We start from the raw sequence: 21,623 nt of genomic DNA, 5'->3' as shown, positions 1-21,623 counted from the left end.
GCGAACATACATTAAAAAAATATATATACAGCCAAACATAGAACTTCCACCTTTTTCGAAGTCGGTTAAAAATATTCTTAATTATTGTTGATAATTATTACTAAGGTTAATTATCGTGATACGATAACACTGAATGGTAAATTATGATTTACCATCAGAATTTGTTTCTGCTCAAAGCCACTAATTTTGTACAACTCTCGCACAATAATTTAGAAGATAATATAAATGACACCTCGATCTTAAATCCCGCCAAAGAAAAGAATCTCTCCTTGTCAAGTAAATTGGTTGGAGTACACCGGAATCCAATCGGTCGAAAACCAGGCGAACTTTTCAAGTTGTTTAGAAATAATTAGTGTTCTCGTCCGTTTCTAAAGCGGTCCTTTATTTGGAGTTCGACCTTTTTTTGCTTACGAACCGTCCACGTCGTTTATTTATCAGGTGCTCGAAAGTTTGCCAGCTCAAGAAAAAGGAGCTGCGGAGGTGTAATTAATATTCGCATAAGGGACGCAAAAAAGCTCACCGAAGCATTAGAAATAGATGATGTCGTGGTCCCGCAAGTATTTATGTTTCTTTCGGTTTACGGCGTGTGGTGAATAAAAAGCCATAATCTTATCATATTTAATATGATCGATTTATTTTTAGTTTCGTGTACAATATTTAAAAAATTATATTATTGGTATATAGCGTAATTTTTGTATTTAAAAATTAATTTGTACTAAAAATTAATTTTAAAAATCTATTTTATTTAACGAAAAGAAAAGGCGAGTGGTTAAACAGCGATACAAACTGACACTAAGGGTAAAAACTAGCTTTGGGAACTATCGCCTGAAAACAGTCGAAAGAGTCGATAGTCAAAAAATAATAATTACTATTTTCAGTCAAATCCACGGTTCAACTGTTTTTGTTTTTTTCGATTCGTGATGTCAGACGAAAATGTACGAATCCTTTGCTGTATAAATTGTGAGAGAGGAAAGGACGAAGATAATTGCTTGCTTGGGATAATTTTATATGTGGTTTCTTCAACGCTATTTTAAGCGAGACGGAGATGTATAAATTCAATAGAAATACAATACAATAGAAGTTAAACAAAACATAAAAACTACAGATGTACAATAACCAAAAATAATAAATAAAAATTAAATATATACCCAATCATAGAAAAAAAAATTTCATGACATAATTAAAAATGATCGCACAATAAATACTAGAGCTTTTTTAAATAAAGCTAATGGTTTATTTATTATTAAACGGAAATAATTTTAGCAAAAATCGAGAGAGTAATCCAAATGTAATTTATTATTGCCATAAAAACAGTAAAAATATTTTACTATTTATCATTTCCAATTTTAATCTTTTTACCCTATTACATTTACAGTCTTGAAAAATATCATACCAAAATGCTATAATATTAATATACAACATATTATTATTTACAAGCCAACTACCAACAAAATCATAAATCTACATATATTACCTATAAATCTATGTATGCATAAATTGGATATATTTTTGTCAAGGTCTCGGCTAGGATGACAGACCCAGACGTTAAAAATCATTCAAATGAAACAAGTAGAACCAAAAGTAGTAAATAAAAGTACGACTGAAACAGTCGATAGTAGATAATAACAAAGTCAGTCGTACCGAAAATTGCGACTACTGAAAACTCTAAGGCTAGACTAGAACAAGTGCACATGTGCAGTTCTAGCCAATCGAAACTTGTATAAACATGGATGTGTAGGTTTTTTACTGTGGTATAGAAGCAATCCCTACGTCTATTTTAGTTATTTCATTCGGAAGTCCATTGAAAACAAATGAAAACTCCTCCGATCACAGTACGGTCTGGAACCAGTCCAGTACTAATCATATACTACAATATAAAACTCATAAAACAACTTAATAACTTAAATAAATATTAACGGAGATTTAAAAAAAACATTAATAGCTACATAACATAATACACATACAAAACATCAAAGTCTTGATGTTGAGGTGGTCGGGTGACAATTTTACTAACAAAATTAAAATGTATCTGAGCTACCAATTTTCACTGATAGTGATGAGTATTAATAATATCAATAACAGACAATGACAATGGCAATTAATAGTAATGACGGAGTAACCATAATGGCTAACAATAATTCCAATCCATATTAGTCAATTACAATAATGGACAATCATAACAAACAACATACAACAGATAATAGATAACAAATAACATAGAACGGATAATTGGCAATATTAAAGATGCTAGGATAAAGTTTGACATGTGCATACTGTACGAAGGTAACAATCGACGTACTAGCTTCTATGTTAATACTAATAATAATCGACGTGCAAATCAAGGGAAGCAGATGCTCGATATCCTATAGACTCAAGAACCAAAAATCAGAAACCCAAAACTGGTTTCAAAATTGAAAATTAAAAGGAACATGTTCAAATAGCCTAGCTTAAAATTTAAAAATGATATCTACAATCGTAATGATCGGTTTTAGTTCTTAGCTCTTGTGATTTTTGGCTCCGCTTGATTACCATTCAGAAATAATCAGTTCATTCAAGCCTAATTTTCTTGTATGCTGAAGATACTCACTTAGATAATTACTTTATTCTATACACATTAACCTAAAATAGAAGAAAAAGCATACACTAAGTAAAATAAAAATCAACTGCTTACATTTCTAGTTAATGTTAGATGATTATGACAATTGTACATAGAATCATCGAAAGCTTCGAAGCATAACAATAAAATAGTTATTCTTGAACTTGTATGAACAACAATTATTTCTTAACTTAACTACCGAGGACTGTCATTTGTCTTCCATCAATAGGGTAGTTTTATAAATTTTGATCCACATATTTCCATTTAATTTAGAACACTTTCAAAGTAAGTTAAAAGTTTTTATTTGAAACCCTACCTTAATTTTCACATATTTCAAAGGAACTAAAATCGACATCTATTTATCGCGTGTTTGCATAATTTCCATAAAATATAACGTGTTATTATAACCCAATATTCAAGGACAACAATTGTTACGCGGTATTTGTTTCTGAACTAATTTTGGGTCGCTACCTTTTAGTTTGACAACTACTGTGGGGATAAAATCCAAAGTTATAATTTATAGGGTTCAAAGATACGTATTAACAAATTTCAAAAGCACTTCAGAAGCAGGTATATAAAGTATCCATATGAGAATTATTTTATATATTATATAATGGAATACAGTATACCTAGCTTACAATAATAGACCAGGTTAGATTACAACTTACCATTGCAATTGCATATAAGTCTTATTCCTGATCATGGTCCAAAGTCCAAAGTAAAGCATCCGACATATAACAATAATAGATAATATGACAATATTATTTAACACCTTAGCAAAAAGGGTGTTTTTAAAATGAAACTAAGCATTTATATCCTATTAGAAAATAAATTTGTTTTTCATTCTATCATTGCGATAACAATAACCCGAAGAACTAAGTCGTTTGAAATAAAAGGTAAATGAAATGTTCTTTCCAAATTCATTTCGTCTCCTTTAAAGTTAATTCTCGTAGATACTACATTAGTTGTATGCCAATATTTCCTTCAGTATGGTTTCTCAATTCAATTTCCGAAGTGGCGTTTTAACGGTTTTTACTTCTTCAACCAGACCGTCCAGAAGACCGATGGAGTTAAATCAGACGAATTTGTTACAGAATGTTATCAGTTGACTATTTTTATTAAAAAAACCTTAATAGGTACATCGTATAGTAATGAAAAATTTAAAATTTAGTAAAACAATTAAAAAACATAACACCTTTTCATATTTATAACTTTAATAACTCAGTTTATGTGTAAACGATGTTTTTATAAACTTGTTATTTACTAAACATTCCGAAATATAAAATTTTAAAATCAATGGTGTTTGACAGCAATAAATTATCATTAATTTTGAGGAATATATGAATAAAAACGAAATTACTTAGTATAAAAGAAATTGCCACTAATACGTTAAATTAGTGTATTGGCATTAAATTAGATTGATTAAGTTTACTTAACCTAGTTAATAACTTGAACGAGAGGGGAAAGAGTGAAGCCTCTGCTACTCATTTAAAATCAAAATAAATCTAAGAACGATATGCACAAACTTGTCACTAAAATAAAATCATATATTCACAATATTTTCAAAAATAATATAATTGTTAACATTTTTCTCTATAATGCAATAAGTGAAGCGCATAGTACTGAAACTTAATATTACATATTTTGTTCTAGGTGTTGAAGGCACCGAAAGCACATCCCTCCAACGTAACAATACATTCACCACTTACGTTACCCTGAATCGAAAAAACCGTCTGTCCACTTATCAAGCTGCAGCTCGGTCGGCATCCCTAATGAAAGGCGGAAATACCAACGGAACCTCGTACGTGAAAAGAACGAGAACTTCAAACGAAATGGCGGATGAACCAATTTAAACCGAGAGCGAGTCCAGCAAGTGAATACATGAACTTTCGTAAAACGTGTAAAGTTATGTATATTTTTTTCTCGGTTATAAAATGCAAGTATTACCTAAACTGAGTATATAGTTCTAAGTAAACAGTGACCAACAAAAATTTCAACTATCAATCGACTATATAGATAGCTATAACTTAAATTTTTATTAATTAATTGTCCAGTATTAAATCGAAAGCAGAAACTTTTGTCAATTCCAGGTGTATTGTCTTAGGGGTTAATCCATCCAAAAATGAGATTTTTGTATTATCATCTCAGACTAAGAACTTTCTCTCGCATATCACATTTAAGTTAATTCCTGCAAACTCATATTGGACCAGTGCAGTGTTCGAAGGTTGCACAATTATCAACCTACTATGCTCTTGTTATCTATAGAACGAGATATTTAGATTATTTCACATACTTGTACCAATTAATACAAATCCAAAAGAAAGTTATCTTGCTTACATCATAAGAATAGACATTTGTTAATTATAGAAATATCCCCTGTAACAGTTCCTTCGCAGTTTCCATTATGGTAAGTAAGATAATAAGATTCCGTAGCCAAATGCACTATCAATTTTAATATTATTTTCAGAGCCTTAAACTTTCACACGATTATTTTTTCCTTCACTTTTCTAATTTTATACCTTCCGGTACATTTTAATGATAGAAAATTAATAGTAAACATTTTATTAAATTAATGGAACTAACTTTAACTCAAAGTAGCACTACTTGTACTACTTCCTAAGTACTAAGCATCAGTATATCGATAATTTATTATCTTGAGGCGTCCCTAAGATTTAATACCTCCCGCTCTATATATTTTAAGGAAGTATAGCCAATTTATACTGGCAAAATCTATTAAAATCTTTAATGCTAAAAGATGCTTCAAAAGTCCATTTGAAACAGTTAAAAAAGGAGTAGGCCGGCTTGATTTGCGCACTGGAAAAGACGACAGGGCGATCCACCTACTGTTGTGATAGTAGCGGGTTCGAATCCTGCTGGCAAGGTCGTAAATTTATGTTTGTGATTGTTTAATATTAGGCAATAGTGTAAAATGTAACAAGGAAAATGATCCCAGTCACACCAGTAACCAGGCTGGGTAAGACCGAATGCCTTCTGGGATGATTTCTAAGTTGATTACTCCCCAATCTATAGGCTTAATGCCGAGGACCGAGGTTAGGAGCCCATGTTAAACTGTAGGTCCAGTCAAGATAAACCCTCGTTGGTAAAAAAGAGACTAAAATATAAGAAAAAAGATAAAAATGGAAGAGATCTAAAGTAAAATAGCCCCTAAATATAAATGTTTAGTAAATGTATACGTTTGGTTTCACAAAACAAATGTTAATATTAGCCACAAGGCACTCATGGATGATGCAAGATTGAACCTATGTATATTTTTTAGCAACATTATGGTTATTGAGTTATTGTTACTACATTTTTATCGACTATTCGATATATCATAAATTAATTCATTAAATTTAGCATATAGTGTATTATAATTTGTACTTCTCTACTGTGTAATTTATATTTTATTTTTAAATAATTTTTATTGGTCACTGTTACCAAGTAATGCAACACTGTCTTTGTTTTATACGAGATAATGATGTCTATTATAACAATGAATTATATCGATGTACAAAACAGCTTGTACATTAATTAATCACTATTTATCTTTAGATTATTGACTGTAAATATTTTGTAAATAAACGAATCTGGGGGAAAATTTACTATTACTGCACAAAAATAAAATTAGGTCCAAGTATTTATGTAATTTACGTCCAAGGTATTCGTTCAACGAAAAATACTAACCAACAAGTCAAGCTATTCACTTTAGTTTTTACATATATAATGTTAGCTAGTTTAATATTTTTGTATATAGATTTACGCTAGACTTAGTATACGTAATATATCATTGTCTACTATAAGTGATGATGTCCATCTATAAACAACAAGCCTATAAAAAAAATTAATAAAACAGAATTGGCAATATAAAATGTGTTTTTCATTTTTTTATCGCCTTATTCGAACCTATCTACGACTTACGTATCGGAGATAAAATTAAATCAAAAGACAATATTTACCTTATCAGTATGGTAAAGTAGTCGAACGCATGGCCTACTATAATTACAATAGGCCGTGTTATCTTTCTCTAAAATTTTCCATTTATGAACCATGTTTTATATCATTTAATGATTTATTATATTTGCTAATTATTGTTCATTTTTGATCTCTATCAAAAAAATCAGTTTACACAAAAATAATTTCAACATAATTATTTCCAAATATCCTACCAAATATGTTACGCGTTTGCATCTATTTTAATCAATGATATTTATTGTTGAAAATATATCTAAACAATTTAAACAATATTAAATTCGATGGTTTTGATATTTTCTACATAGCAGTTGATAAAGAAATACCCAACAGGAAAAGAAATAGCTAACACACGAATTGACTAAAAAAGGTGTTTTGAACTGTTCCAAAATCGCGGCTTCCTTGCTTGTCAGGCAAAAACGAGTTATTTGCGATCTTTCGTGATTGGCAATAAACCTTTCAACGCGGTATTGTTATGTTTCAAGAAATATCTGAAAAACTGTAGAAAATAAATGAAAATATTTCGTTTAATATATTTTGTACCAGTTTTCTTAATAAATTCCTTCTTAAAAAGAAAAAAAATATCAGAACGTATTCAACCTCATATTATATCAAATAGTTGCACTCATTTTATCTATACAAAACCATACATTCATATTATATATACTGGTGATCATAACTTCTGTAAAGTGAGAAGGTTTTCAAACCAAAACATTTGATTTACTTTAAAATACTATTTTATTTTAAGGATAGAAGAGGCAACTTATTACCAGGCATTATAACGATACTGAGGGCTGTTATCTGTTACAAAAGGAACCAAGAAACTTTTATCTCGACATTTATTTTTAAGCATCTTACTCATTTCACCATTCAATCTTAACACAAGTAACATTTAACCATGTTTCCTTTCATACACAGTTAGTAGTCAGGGCCATATTATTTGCGCGAAATAATATCTTCCACCTAGAGGAATGACCAATGTGACGTAGGTGGTCGTTGTCCCGTCCGAACAGCTAATAATTGTAAAAAAAATATTTTTGAGTATCCCCTGTACCTTGGTTCGCCAGTTTGTCTTTAATTAAATTAGATATGGACGTTTCTAACGAAATTTCCATGATGGTCAACGGATGAGAAACTGACTTTCGATCTGCAAGCTTCTGTCCAAATTCTCGTAGACTGTTAATTCACAGCAACTTCAGTCCACCTTTGGTGACCTTACATCCTGAATTGTCATACTAGTGCCGGAAATCCACGGTCTAGGACAGTTTTTAAGAGCTGGAGTGTTTCCTAATTGGCACAGTTTATAGCTAGCAGTCTTTGAGCACCGTCAATCCACCTTTTGTAACTTTACAGATTCATATGTCACACTTTTGCCCGAATTCCACTTAACTACATGCAGAAAGATTCCGAGAACGTCAATCTGTCATTTTTCCTTGATAACTAATAAATAAAATGTTAATTCAATGCATTCAAAGAGAACAGCTTTTTGATATCCCTGGAATTCTACCGACTACGTCATTTATGATATCTAAAAGATCCAAAACAACAAGAACTTTTTGTTGCACTGGAAAAATTATTTCATTTTACCGAAAGAAGAGGTGACTTGTTGAACGGCGATACAAAACGAGTTTAAATATATTCCAAATAAGTCGAACCCTTATCTCTAGACATTTTATTCATTACACCATTCAGTCTCCACATAAAACACATAGCTCTATTTCTTCGAATACACAGCCGTAGCCAAGTCCATATAGGTCGCCCAATATAACGTACATACACATTTATATATCTTCGTGTCTTCGCCTTCGTGACAAAAATTAGCGTAGGTCGAAAGTGACAAAAAACCGGCTTTACAAATATACTCTGTTTTAAAATTAATTTAAAACAACCGGCTTGTTTGGCGCAGTGGTACAGGCGGCAGGAGAGTCCTGCTGCTGATGCTATAGTCGCGTAGTTTGTTTAGCATTTGGGATTGTCCCTAAGCAGTTCAAAATCCAACCAGGAAAATAATCAAAGTCACGCCATTAACCAGACCGTGTAAGACCCAATGTCTTCTGAAATAATTTCTAGTTGGTCACTCGCCAGTCGGTAGGCTGGACCGTGGTTCGGAGCCCACATTAAACAGTAGGTCCAGTCCAGATAAATCCTGGTTGGTCGAAAGGAGACTTCAAAATATAAAAAATTAGATAAATATTCTCCGCCCACAAATGTAGCACAATTGTCAAAAATGTTTTATTATTTCACAGTTATGTTGTTGAAAGTTATCCGATCTAACGAAACCACGTTTTACAAAAATTTTAATATAGTCTATTCTATTTTTTTTTGTACATGTGTCATCACAGATGTTTAATATATTGCCTGCCACAATTTGTAAATTCGTTTTAGAATCAGACAATATTTTCTTTATCATTTTATTATACTTAAAAAAAGTTACAATGCTGTCTGATTAGTTCGAACATGTAAACGAATGGGCCTGTCAAAGTCGTCAGGTTGTCAGACCTATGCATAATTCTTAAAACCAATAGTGATAAGAAGTTATAACTCTAACTTATAAACTATTGTACCTGTGTAATTAACTGTAGTTTTTAGATGTACCATAATATTAAAATAAATTATATTTCATAATATTTTATTGAATTATTTTATTTAGGTTAGAATTTTGTTATATGTCAAAGCCAAACTGAGCTAAAACGCAGAGTTGATGCGGCAACATTGCGATGTTTTGATGTCACAATTTTAAATGACGTATGTCCAAAACAACTTTGAACAGACTGCATGGCTGTTTTATGTCTTTTATCGAACGATGAATATATATTAATGAACCAATTATAATAACTCACACATATTATATAATTACGGCCGTTAAACCGCTATAATAGGCTTTGATGATATCCTATATCTTGCGTTACCAACTGAAGAAACCTCACAAATTCCTATATAGTATTTATTTCGTTCCTTTACAGTAGCTACACTCGTTTGACAACCGCTGATTTGTAACACGTAAGTGCGCAAATAGTGCTGTTCGAGATGGCGGACGACATGCTTCCAAGCACAGTGACGTTCGTCAACGGTCGGGTAAGTAAATAAACATTAACAATCCGGCAACAATGCGTAGGGATTGTTTTTCGAATCGGGACGGTTCGTTGACGCTCAGTCGGGCTGCAACGAAATTAACTTGATGGGGATAAGAATGAGATTAGAATAGAAGGGTGACAGGGTTGACGAGACCAGTCTGCGAGTAGAAATTGCCTTTTTCCTCCTTCTAAAGGGTTATTTTTTAACTTTTAATTAACAACTTGACGTTTACTATGTTACTGAAAAAAATTGTAATTTCTAAAAGTAAAAGTTAAGATATGTTTAATCTTTAATTCAGATGGATTAGATAAATGTATTTAAATTCCCAATTTAGAAGACGTGGTATTCGAACTATTACTCTAAATATTAGTTTTAGTTATAATAAAATAGTAACAAAGCAATAGTCTAGACACAGACAGAGTGTGAGCTCTATTAAAACTTCTTGTTTACCATTGTAATATTGCTAAACCTTTTACATAATACGTTTTATGAATAACTTATACAATAATATTGTAAGCAGATATTTTATATAATTTCGCATTACATTGGTAAAACTTTTCCTTTAAAAATATGTTGATTTTATTGAATTAATTACTAATAAACTAATATAATTTATTAAATGTTTCTCTATATGTTTCTATTATCGTAATCCATATTTCAATTGAGAAAAAAGTTTAAACAATCAAATTTTAAATATTAATTAAACATAACCAGCTAATAAAAACAGATTTTACATATATGACACAGAAATTCGATTACACATGTTGATTCATTAATCTGCGACTTTTCATCATCATTAGGTTCTTAGACAAACTACTAATGTTTCGCCAACCTTTCTACGGAATTCGAACTGCGCCTATAACATTTCAGCTAATATAATGAGAAGCATAAAGAGAAACAAACAAGACCTGAAGATGACACAAGCGGTTCTCTCGAAAAATTGTTAAAACATTAAAACTTCTTCCAATTTATGAATCAGATCACTGTATAGCAGTACTCTATGAAACAATACTTTGAAGTATGAGAAGAACCACATTAGACATTAGAGGGGGTTAAATCGGGCGAATAAGCTGGTTGTTGAAACAATTTTTCTTCAGTTAAACGGATTTTTTTCAATTATTTCCATGCAATTGATTCAAAAGGTCCAATAATAACCTAAATTTATTATTTATCAATTTGGCTGTAACTACTTTTTAGTTGTTTTCTGAGCTCAAACTCACTACTGTTCTAAAGAAATTCATACTAATCTTTAGGTTCTTGTTTGTCTGACGGTAAACCACAATTTCATCCATGTTGGTGAATGGTACACAGAATCTGTTTTGCCCTTTATAAAATACAAAGGTCTTTAGCAGGGTCATATTCGAAGGTATTTCTCTACCATTACCGCATCTGTTGTGCTCAGGGATTTTTGATCTAAAGCCATATAATATATGTTTATATTTATATTCTAAACGCTTGCGTTGACGTTTTCTTAGTTATGTCATCATAGATTCAAGAAATAAAATTAAATTTCAATAAAACTAATATAGTTTATTTTTATTCGAGTTCAAACTGATATTTCATTCACAACATAATCTTCATTTGGTTTATCAGTCAGTAAAAATTGAATTTATTTCACTTGGAGTCTCTACAAATTGCCATTCATGGATTGTGTAGGATTTTTAAGATTTGTTAGAGTTTGTCCAGGTTTTAAGACTCACCCCCCCCCCTCTATACCAAAAAAAAAAGGATAAGCCGGCAAAACGAGACAAACAAATTTAATTTAATTGTAAGGTTGATTTTTAACTTTCACATCTTTGTGCCCCTACGTAATAACTACTGAGCTAGCTAGTTGTAGGACAGTCCTCCTACTGTCCTACAACTGTGATTGTGTAATGGCAAGAGCAACAAATTGACCAATGGTATAAGTGTAAAATCTAATAAAAAAGTAATCCCGGATATTTTCTGGAATGATTTCGTTGACCATGATGAATTTAGTCACGCCACTAACTAATGCCGATGACCGTAGTTGAGAGTCCACGTTAAAAAGTAGGTCCAGCGCAGACAAACCCTAGTTGATATAAAAAATACTTTAAAATATAACGAAAAAAGAACTATAAAGACAATCTCACCTCATTGTAAGAAAAAAACAAGACAAGATCGACCCGCTTCGTACGCGTCATAATGTCGATATACTCTTCGACTTCAACAATATTTCTTACATTAAAAACAATAATGTTTAGTCAACACACGATATTTTGTATGTATTGCTTTGAAAATAAGAAAAAAAAATATATCACTAAGGCCACTATGAGCTAATAATTCAAATAGTAATAATTAATGGTTAGTAACGAATAGTAATGAAATGGGGTTGTCATTGTAAAAGATGGAATATTTTCAGAATGATACCTACTTAGTCTTACTGTTATCATACCATTAGATATTGTTTAATGTATTACTAGAAAGTTGTAGAGCACAGCAATAGCTTATAATGGACAATAGTGAGGTTATATAATAATTATAAGTTAAATGAGAGTATGAATATGCAAAACCTATTTTATTTTTACTTTAATTTACACCATTTGGTTTCCTAACAAGTAAAACTGTATCAAATGCGTTTAACATAATTATCCTTCTTTTAACAATTTCTGATAATATAAATATATCCATAAATACTAACAAGAAAATCATTATAATACCCTTCGAATCTTTTTAACGTAAAATAAAAATGAACTTCTACCATGTTATCATCTAATATAAATATAATACAGATACATAGAAATTGTTACATAGAAAGTCTAACGACACTATGAATAGACAAAATTAGCTAATGAACAAACATATACTTTTATGCCCAAGGTGAATGTAGTAAAAGCAACTTAGCAACATCATTCCTGAATATTTTTCAAGTGGAAATAGTCCATTAACGCTATTTTCCTCGTTTTAAATTAATTTTACTGAAGTAAATGTGGAATTAAAGCCAAAGGAAATAGCTGAAAAGATATTCAGCTTCAGATAATTTCCATCTTTTTAAGGTCATGTCTAGTTTTGCTTACAGAAAAATATTACATAATTTTGGATTTTATTTTTGTTACTTGTGATAGTACATATTTCTTTCCAAATTAATACTAATTATATATTAATTTTTGAATAACAAATTTTTAAATTAAATAACAAGGTTAAAACATTTTGAAAACTTTTGGCTGATCTATTTTCGTTAACCCGCTGTTCTCAATACAGATTATATTCCTGTTTTTCTAAAATACATCCTGACGTTTATTCATATTATGTAGTTTTCTCTGGTTGGTAGAGTTCCAGTTTGTTAGAAAGTTTTGTAAGATATGACAGTCTCCTGTGACATGTTGTATTGTTTCACAATAATTATCTTTTATCATCAACAATTCAACAATCTCGAATCCTCGACTTTTTTCCTCCTGACCATTGTCTAAATGGACTGCCAAATGGACTACTGTAGGGTGCCGTTCATGGTTGAAATTAAAAGATACGCCAAATTGCTTCGTTGCTACTTACATAGTGACCCATCTGGTACTGTGATATTTCGTCATTTGCATTGGTTACAGCGAAGACGGCCATATCGCTACCTTTGTTAACATATTTACATATGTACTTTATCGGCTTCGCAGAGTTACAATATTCCACATTGATGTGTTTCTCAAAAGCTTTGGATAATATTGGCGAATATGGCACGATCCAACGATTGTCTACATCAACATTTTGTCCTCTTACCTTCAAACTACCGATCGCCCATTGTCCGCCATTCATTCCTTCGCCATCATTTCCCGTTATGGTTTCAGCAATCGGGTCTCTTGGGTATCGCTTGGAACACTTGCCGTCAAACATACAGGATGAACTGTAGTTGAAAACTCCCGCAAAGTCCATGTCTCATGTGTTTGGTAACTACTGCGTGCAATTTTGGGTCAAATGTGGGAAAGTGGCCATGAAATTGTCCTGTATAATATGTGTAGCGCTAAATGATGCTATCTGGAAAGAGCTGTTATATTTCTGAATGTTGGCCAAGAAGTGCTTAGAATCATTTCCAATCCCAGAAACTAAAGAGCGTAAAGGATCTGGTGGTAGGACCAATTGTCGCAATTTTACTTTACCTCCAACACAACATAATTCAGTAGATTCACCACTGTATTTTAGCGCCTTGTAATATTTACAAATTATTGTCATTTCCCCAATTGTTACCAATTTGTCGGCACAATAATCTATTGCCGCATTATAGCGGAATGCAGCTCGTTCCAGGATCACAGGAACACTGTATCTGCGGAATCGCTTCGTGTGAGTTCGTCGTGCTTGCTGTTGTTGTGTTTGATGTGCACGAACTCGTTGCATTCTAACCCTATCTACTTCATTGTCACTCTCTAAAAACGCATTTCTGACATAGCAATACGACTATTTTATGTGTTTCTCTCTGGCCATCAGTGCGATTAGTATGTGAGGTAGCTCTTCGCATATTTGATTGACTGCGACAACCTAAGTTAGGTCTCCTCGGCATCGTAAATTAGTCAAAGTTAGAAAAGTTGTCGCGCACTTAGCAGTAAAGTGTCACTATAAAAAAAAATTAACAAAAAGAAGAGAACATAATTTGAAATGTCACTGTCACAAAGGGTCACACATAACAGCATCACTGAATAGTCACTTGTCAAAATGTAATCTATATTGATGTTATTATAAATAGTTAAACAATTAAAATACTCTCACAAATTAATTATTTCTTACAGGCTAATTAATTACAGAATATTTCGAGTTCAAACGTTAATAGAATTACTTTATCAACAAATTAAAATAATCGATGGCATTCTCATTAAAGGAACCCGAGGAGGGTATCCAAAGGTCGAGTATCACACGTTTCACAATTTTGTCGATATTCGAAAACAACATCGCAATAATAGGGCACTATTAGAGGGTTACTTTTGAAAAGGATATAATTACGTTTAAAGGAATGTACCGAATAATTAGGGGCATGTTTATCAATAATAGCAGATATTTGTTTTGGTGAATCTTTTTGGGTGTAATTTTCATCAAGTTATAAATTTTAGGAACTCTTTGGTTATATGTTATAATATTAGAATTAATATTAAAGCATGTTATTAATTTAATCCACAAAACATGTTCTTAACTTTTTTGATAACTTCGATTATTAAAATCGATATTAGAAAATTAAATTCGATAGTCTTGATATGTCTCTACATAAATAAAAAATGTTCAACAATGTTGTTATTTTGACAAAAAAAACAATAGCTGTTGCTGAAGCCCCAGAACACTCATAGAAACGTATGGTAATACTACTCTAGTAATATCACTATTGGTTTAAATGATTTAAAACTTTGTCACAAGTCCACTGCACATTTACAAATGGATTCTGATTTTTCGAAAAGCATCTGTTAAGAATTTAAATTTCATCTTGATAACTTTATTCAAACAAATTAAATTCTTCATACCTAAAATATTAAAATTAACCTAAATTTTACAGTAATATATACTTTTTTTATTAATCTCCTACGTCAACAATCTGTCCATGGGCAATAAATATTATTATATGATTTCAGTTATATAATATAACTATCATAACATGTAGTAGATCACTTCAGTAAGCTATCTACTGTACAACTTTTAATCTAAATATTCTAAGTACTTTTCTAACTTATATTAAAGTATATCCTAACTTATTCTAAAAACTATTCTAACATATTCTAGAGATTCGCACTAACACTCCGAATCACACTCGTTATGGGTTCTATGGGGATATTCTTAACAATAATTCAAGGACGTTATGTGATATAAATTAGATCTACTCTGAAATCGTAAGAAAATATAACATTACTATTGGACAAGGAAAAATAATTATTCATATAAATACGGTTTTTGCCTAATTTTAGCCATTTCATTCTATTAGCTTGAATTATATGTCTCGAACATATATAGTATTTATGTAATTTCTTTTAATTAATATCAATCCATATTAATTAACTAGTGATATTTCAATCATAAACTATTAATCGAAATGTTAACATTTTCGACATCTAAAATAATTTCTCTGAACAAACAACGTTCTATGTTTAGTTCGATTGGTTGTTTAATTGTACGCTAAATATGTATGCCATCAAAGGATAATGTTTCCTTTCGAAAATCATCTCTTGTGTTGCTAACATTACTGTTATATTCAGTTGTCGGTAAAGCCATACAATTCAAGAAAATAAATATTCTAAGCTTGTGGTTTCTTTAAAATTCACTTGTTGATGTCAAAGTATGAAATATAAAGTATGCTAAATATATCTCTGATTTATCTTCAAGGTGTTTATGAGGTAAAGTAAAATTGGGCAAATATGTATTAACAAATAAAAGTGATCTGACAGAAATGTATGGACAGATACTACTTTTCCTATGTACTTGGATTAATTAACAAGCAAGACGAGTGCGAGAAAATACATCAGTCTGTTTTCCTCAATTATAAAATTATATATTGTATATTATTTATTGATTATTAACTTATAGCTATAGTTTACACTTGTATTGCTTCCACGTTAGTATGATTTAGTAATCTTCTTTCGTATTTCAAGGCGAAATCTTGGATAACTTCGCAAATCCATTTGATTTCCAGGTCATCGTACAGTTCTTCATTGATTACATAGCGATAGGCATTGGTAATCAATCGAAGAACCTTGTTTTGACACCGTTGTATGACTAGTTGATTTGAATTTTTAGTGCAACCCCATATTTGCACCCCATAGGTCCAAATTGGCTTTATAATTGTACTATAGATCAACCTCTTTGATTTTAGATCAAGTTGAGAGTATCTTCCGACTAACCAGTATAGTTGTTTTCTTTTGTATAGAGTGATATAATTAAGTTTTTATTATTTCGCCTTAATGAAAAATGAACGTGGACAGATTTGGAGCTATTAAGTTGAATTTTCCAATCTTTCGTCTATTTGTAGATTTTGTTGACTGGCACTTGCACTTTTTCTTTTGCCGTATATCTTTTTATATCTTAGTTATATCTTTTGCCAAAATAATTGTGTCGTCAGCAAAGGTTCCAAGGAGTGTTTCTTTTGTTGTTGGAATGTCAGCAGTGTAGAGCAGATACAGGAGAGGTCCTAAGACGCTACCTTGTGAAACTCCAGCCAGAATTGATTAACTATGACAAGCTTTTATCTAGTTTCAGATAGTAGAGTCTCACTAGTGGTTTCACCAGGTTCCTTTCTAATTCATCTCTAATGCCACCAAATATTTTGTTTTTCTTGTGCTCTGTTTTAGCGACTATTATTAAAACAACGATTCTGTGACTACATTTTTTCTTCATAAAAAAATTACGAGTTCGAGAAAACAGGTTAAACTTGAAATAAAACACGATTTAGTCGAATCAGAACATCGAGAGAACATCTTGGAGAACGAACAGGGCTGTCTAGTAGAAAGTAATCTAACTCCTGAGATATATACTCAGAATATATCTAATTCCTTTTGTTGTAGAAAATAACGTCTAATTTATTAATTTATACAGAATTTAGTTTAAGGAACTCTGAAAGAAAATATTAATGAGTTAGAAATAATTATGGGTTATATAAAAAAAAACATGTTCGAAATTCTGGGGAATCATAGTTATACTGTATTTTAAATTATTGAATTTATTACGAAGCTGAGGAAAATATGAATCCGGCTATGCAATAATTGATGTCTAAAAGACGTAACACTATTTACGTTACCCGAGTTACAGGGTTCCGAGATAATTATCCCCGATTATACCTATTATTTACATCAACAACTCGATATTGAATAATTAAAATAAAACATAAGTCATGAAATGTGAAACATATCGTTTACCAACTTGTCAGTTGGTCGTGAGAATGATTGCTTACGTATCTTTTTGATAATTTCTGTAATTAATTATTCGTAGTTATTTCAATCATAAATGGTTTAATATGTAAAAGCTTTAAGGTTCATTGTGTATTTTATATTACATTTAAATAACTATATTACAATTTAATTTAGATAAAAATACCGCGATATTTAGTTAAATATTTTTTTAATAAATATTGCAATATATACAGTTTAATCGATAGATTCATCTATACACGATTGAATATCAGAAGAGGTGACAAGAAAATGGAAATTTAGTTGGGTTTGATTGCAAAAACAAAGGTATTATATTATATATTGATTCATAGCGTCCTCTATAATATTAACAGAGACGGCTAATAAAACTAAACTAATTTGGTAGGTGGTGACTGACATTTTATAATTGTTGATATTTTTTAATTATATTTCATAATTTTCTTTATCTTAAATTTCTATTTGACTATTTTCTATTTAACAGTGTTGATAATACCAATGCAAAGTATTTGAATTCGAGAATAAACGCAAATAATCCAAACCAATTTCTGTTTGTTACGCGATGTTAAATTCGACGAAAGGAGAGAATTGTAGATTTTCAACATTTGAGGTTCGATTTCTAAGAATATTTGCCCAAGAGAATTATCAGCGTATCTTTATTTTAGAATTTAATAAATCTATTAAGATGACCATATTGTACTAATAATTTGGAGAAATATTTATATAATTTTTTAATGTTTTTCAAAATAAAAAAAAAAGTTTAAAGTTAAAAGAAACCCCTTTTTAAGCTATTTTTGTATAAACTCCTTTACTTTTCACAGACCGAACAAATGTACTTAAAGGAGCAAGATTCGGACTATACAAGTGAATACTGTACAAACTTACCAGTCTGCTCTGTATAGTCTCTTTTCGGAGTCAAAAAAAGCAAAATATAACTGAAAAAAATGTTTTCCACAATCAATTTATTTAAAAATTTACTTTTAATAGATGTCGGTGATACTATAAATGATATGACGTATTCTATATATTTGAAAAATATTGCTTTATAAATAAATTATTCGTCTGTTCACTTTCTTCAATTGGTATCAAATAACTCAATTTACAAAAATAATTTGATAAAATAAATACAACGATATACTATACGACACAATATTCACATAATTCAACTTAATAGAAAATCAAGGCAATACTACCTGGAATTTACTGCCTACAAATATACGATCGGAAAAAGGAAAATCATTTGTACGTACTAAACAGCTTAGCAGAAAATTTTGTAAATGTTAGTAACTTTAATGTTAAAAGAATAAGATAGGAGTTTAGAATAACAGCAGTTAGAGATAATGAGTTGCTGCTGATGCAACTATATGTCACAGGAAACTTATTAGCCGACTGACCGACACCAGATCAATTAGTTTATTTCATAGCCAGAAGCAAATTTTCAAACCATATGGACATTAAAAAAAGAGATGTGAGCTCAGATTATCAGTGATTCTGATTCTAACTGAAGCGATAATAAAAAAAACATCAAAATTTAACATTAAAAAAAAATGAACAGACTCCCAAAGATTTACAGAAGGACTCGGTAATCGCATCTATGAATGGCATTTCCCTCTCATCATAAACCAAGGAACACTCGAGCAAGGAATCATCTAGATCGGAATTACATACTAAGCTAAATAGTAAAATCACCGTTAATATTTGATTTTCACTCATATTAATAAATTTAAAAATATAATAATAATTTAATCAACCAATAAATCAATTTAAAAACAGCTAACACTTCTGTTAAAAGTTTAGAATGTGTTTTACTCAATTTTAACATATAAATAGCAAACAAACAAAATTTACATTCACTTCATTATATCACAGTATAATGGTTAATTTAATATCTCTTCTCTCTGCTTAGAATCTGGCATCGAAAAAGCAGATTTGCTCCAAGATTACACTATCGCCAAAAATAACAGCCACAACCACAAGAGAGGGGTAATATTTCGAAAACGGAATGTCGCCTAAAAGTCCCAATTCAGAAGTCTGGAACATACGTCGATCAAAAGGGGGAGAATGGAATAATTGCGTCTTATTACGGCGAAATCTATTCCCTTTCGCATATTGTCAACTTCATATTTGAAGCAGCTTGATCTGTTTTAATGTCTCCCGTTCGGTTATAATGAAGATTGAATCGAGTTTAGAGAGAAATCAATTTTATATGAGAAATATTGTATATATGCTTTTAGTCTTTTGTATATTTCATATACTCTGTATTATTATTTTAGTTTGTGTCAATATTTACAAGTATATGAAAATTTCCTTTCCTTAATGTTCGGTGAGTTATAGAGGAAAATTAAAACTTTGATATAACATAAATATATTATAGTATTTTACGGGCAAATATTTTATATACGGTATAAATAGTTAATTCCTTGTTTCTTTGTTATTTAATAGAATATACTATATACTTAATATAATAAGATACAGATTTAAAACAAATAATAATACCTGAAATATAAAAGAAATCTAAATTATTTGGTGAATGAAGAGGAAATTCTAATTTAACTGTCAAAATTTGGTAATTGGAACCACTTTGTTGTTGTTTGTTATGTTTTAGTTCCTCTTGCTTAGCAACCAGAATCTAGGATAGTTACGTCTTGACGCACTTTACACTCTTGCCCGTACGAAATCACATTTTGAAATACTCGTTTTATTTTTTTTATCTGTCCAGAACACTCTTTGTCTTGTGTGTCCAAATCACCACTATTAAAACGTCACAACCAGTATTCATATGTTAAAATTGAGGAAGCATGTCTGCCATAAACTTTACGCAGCATTCGAAAACCGTAAGTCTGGAACATACGTCGATCAAAAGGGGGAGAATGGAATAATTGCGTCTTATTACGGCAAAATCTATTCCCTTTCGCATATTGTCAACTTCATATTTGAAGCAGTTTGATCTGTTTTAATGTCGCCCGTTCGGTTATAATGAAGAATGAATCGAGTTTGGAGAGAAATCAATTTTATATGAGAAATATTGGATATATGCTTTTAGTCTTTTGTATATTTCATATACTCTGTATTAGTATTTTAGTTTATGTCAATATTTACAAGTATTATGAAAATTTCCTTTCCTTAATGTTCGGTGAGTTATAGAGGAAAATTAAAACTTTGATATAACATAAATATATTATAGTATTTTACGGGCAAATATTTTATATACGGTATAAATAGTTAATTCCTTGTTTCTTTGTTATTTAATAGAATATACTATATACTTAATATAATAAGATACAGATTTAAAACAAATAATAATACCTGAAATATAAAAGAAATCTAAATTATTTGGTGAATGAAGAGGAAATTCTAATTTAACTGTCAAAATTTGGTAATTGGAACCACTTTGTTGTTGTTTGTTATGTTTTAGTTCCTCTTGTTTAGCAACCAGAATCTAGGATAGTTATGTCTTGACGCACTTTACACTCTTGCCCGTACGAAATCACATTTTGAAATACTCTTATATAACCAAATCTTTTAATATTAATTAATAAGCTCGATACTTTATTACAGTATACAGTAATCTAGTGAAATTTAGTACTCTAAAATTGTAACTGCACAAAGAATATGAGGATGGGTCCTGCTCAAGGATGACATGCGAAATCATGATACTTTCCACAATTTAATGAGAAAAACTTCCTTGGACGTTTCCGCTTCTGCATCTACTTCCCATCTAGAATTTTCTCCTCTTTTCGTAGATTATTCGCTCCAAAAACATAGATAGACAGATTATATTTCTGACTTGAATTAAACCGTCTCCATTTCTAATAAGCAAGGACTCTAACTAATCTACGATGGTTCCGGTACTTCCTTACTATCCCCTATTAGCTCTATTATACCTTTATAGACCTGTAGTTCCCTAGTAGCTCTATTATCCTCCAATATCCCCTAGTAGTTCTATACTCGCCACCTTTGTCCAACAACTATAACACAAGTGTATTGTGGCTATAGCAAATGAGAGTGAATTGAACATATTTTTCTATAGAAAATTAAAAAATATTGATAATATATATATATATATATATATATATATATATATATATATATATATATATATATACGTTTGATAAAAAAAATTCTCCAAAAAAGAACTTTTTGTGGTG

At 30.6% G+C, this 21,623-nt stretch overlaps 2 protein-coding genes and 1 non-coding gene across 3 annotated transcripts in view; all 3 read left to right on the top strand.

The window, feature by feature from the left end:
• Positions 1-5,735, top strand: part of LOC143194842 (RYamide receptor) — a 201,700-nt gene extending 195,965 nt beyond the window's left edge. Inside the window, exons 7-8 of the mRNA XM_076401575.1 lie at positions 4,250-4,649; positions 4,701-5,735. Coding sequence (XP_076257690.1) covers positions 4,250-4,449 — 200 coding nt within the window. The 3' untranslated portion in view covers positions 4,450-4,649; positions 4,701-5,735. The remainder of the gene's footprint in view (positions 1-4,249; positions 4,650-4,700) is intronic.
• A 3,767-nt stretch (positions 5,736-9,502) lies between these two features.
• The window catches only part of LOC143194833 (leucine-rich melanocyte differentiation-associated protein), an 85,326-nt gene continuing 73,205 nt past the window's right edge, over positions 9,503-21,623 (top strand). Inside the window, exon 1 of the mRNA XM_076401562.1 lies at positions 9,503-9,640. Coding sequence (XP_076257677.1) covers positions 9,593-9,640 — 48 coding nt within the window. The 5' untranslated portion in view covers positions 9,503-9,592. The remainder of the gene's footprint in view (positions 9,641-21,623) is intronic.
• LOC143196782 (U6 spliceosomal RNA) lies at positions 21,041-21,145 on the top strand. Its single transcript, XR_013005844.1, has one exon. It is a non-coding gene; the product is annotated as a U6 spliceosomal RNA (small nuclear RNA).

Source organism: Rhynchophorus ferrugineus, unplaced genomic scaffold (assembly GCF_030347505.1).
Source record: "Rhynchophorus ferrugineus isolate W39M unplaced genomic scaffold, kcgeb_rfMv2 rfM4, whole genome shotgun sequence".
NCBI classification, from domain to species: domain Eukaryota; kingdom Metazoa; phylum Arthropoda; class Insecta; order Coleoptera; family Curculionidae; genus Rhynchophorus; species Rhynchophorus ferrugineus.
The sequence above is the reverse complement of the archived record's forward strand: the minus strand, read 5'-3'. Positions and strand labels throughout refer to the sequence as shown.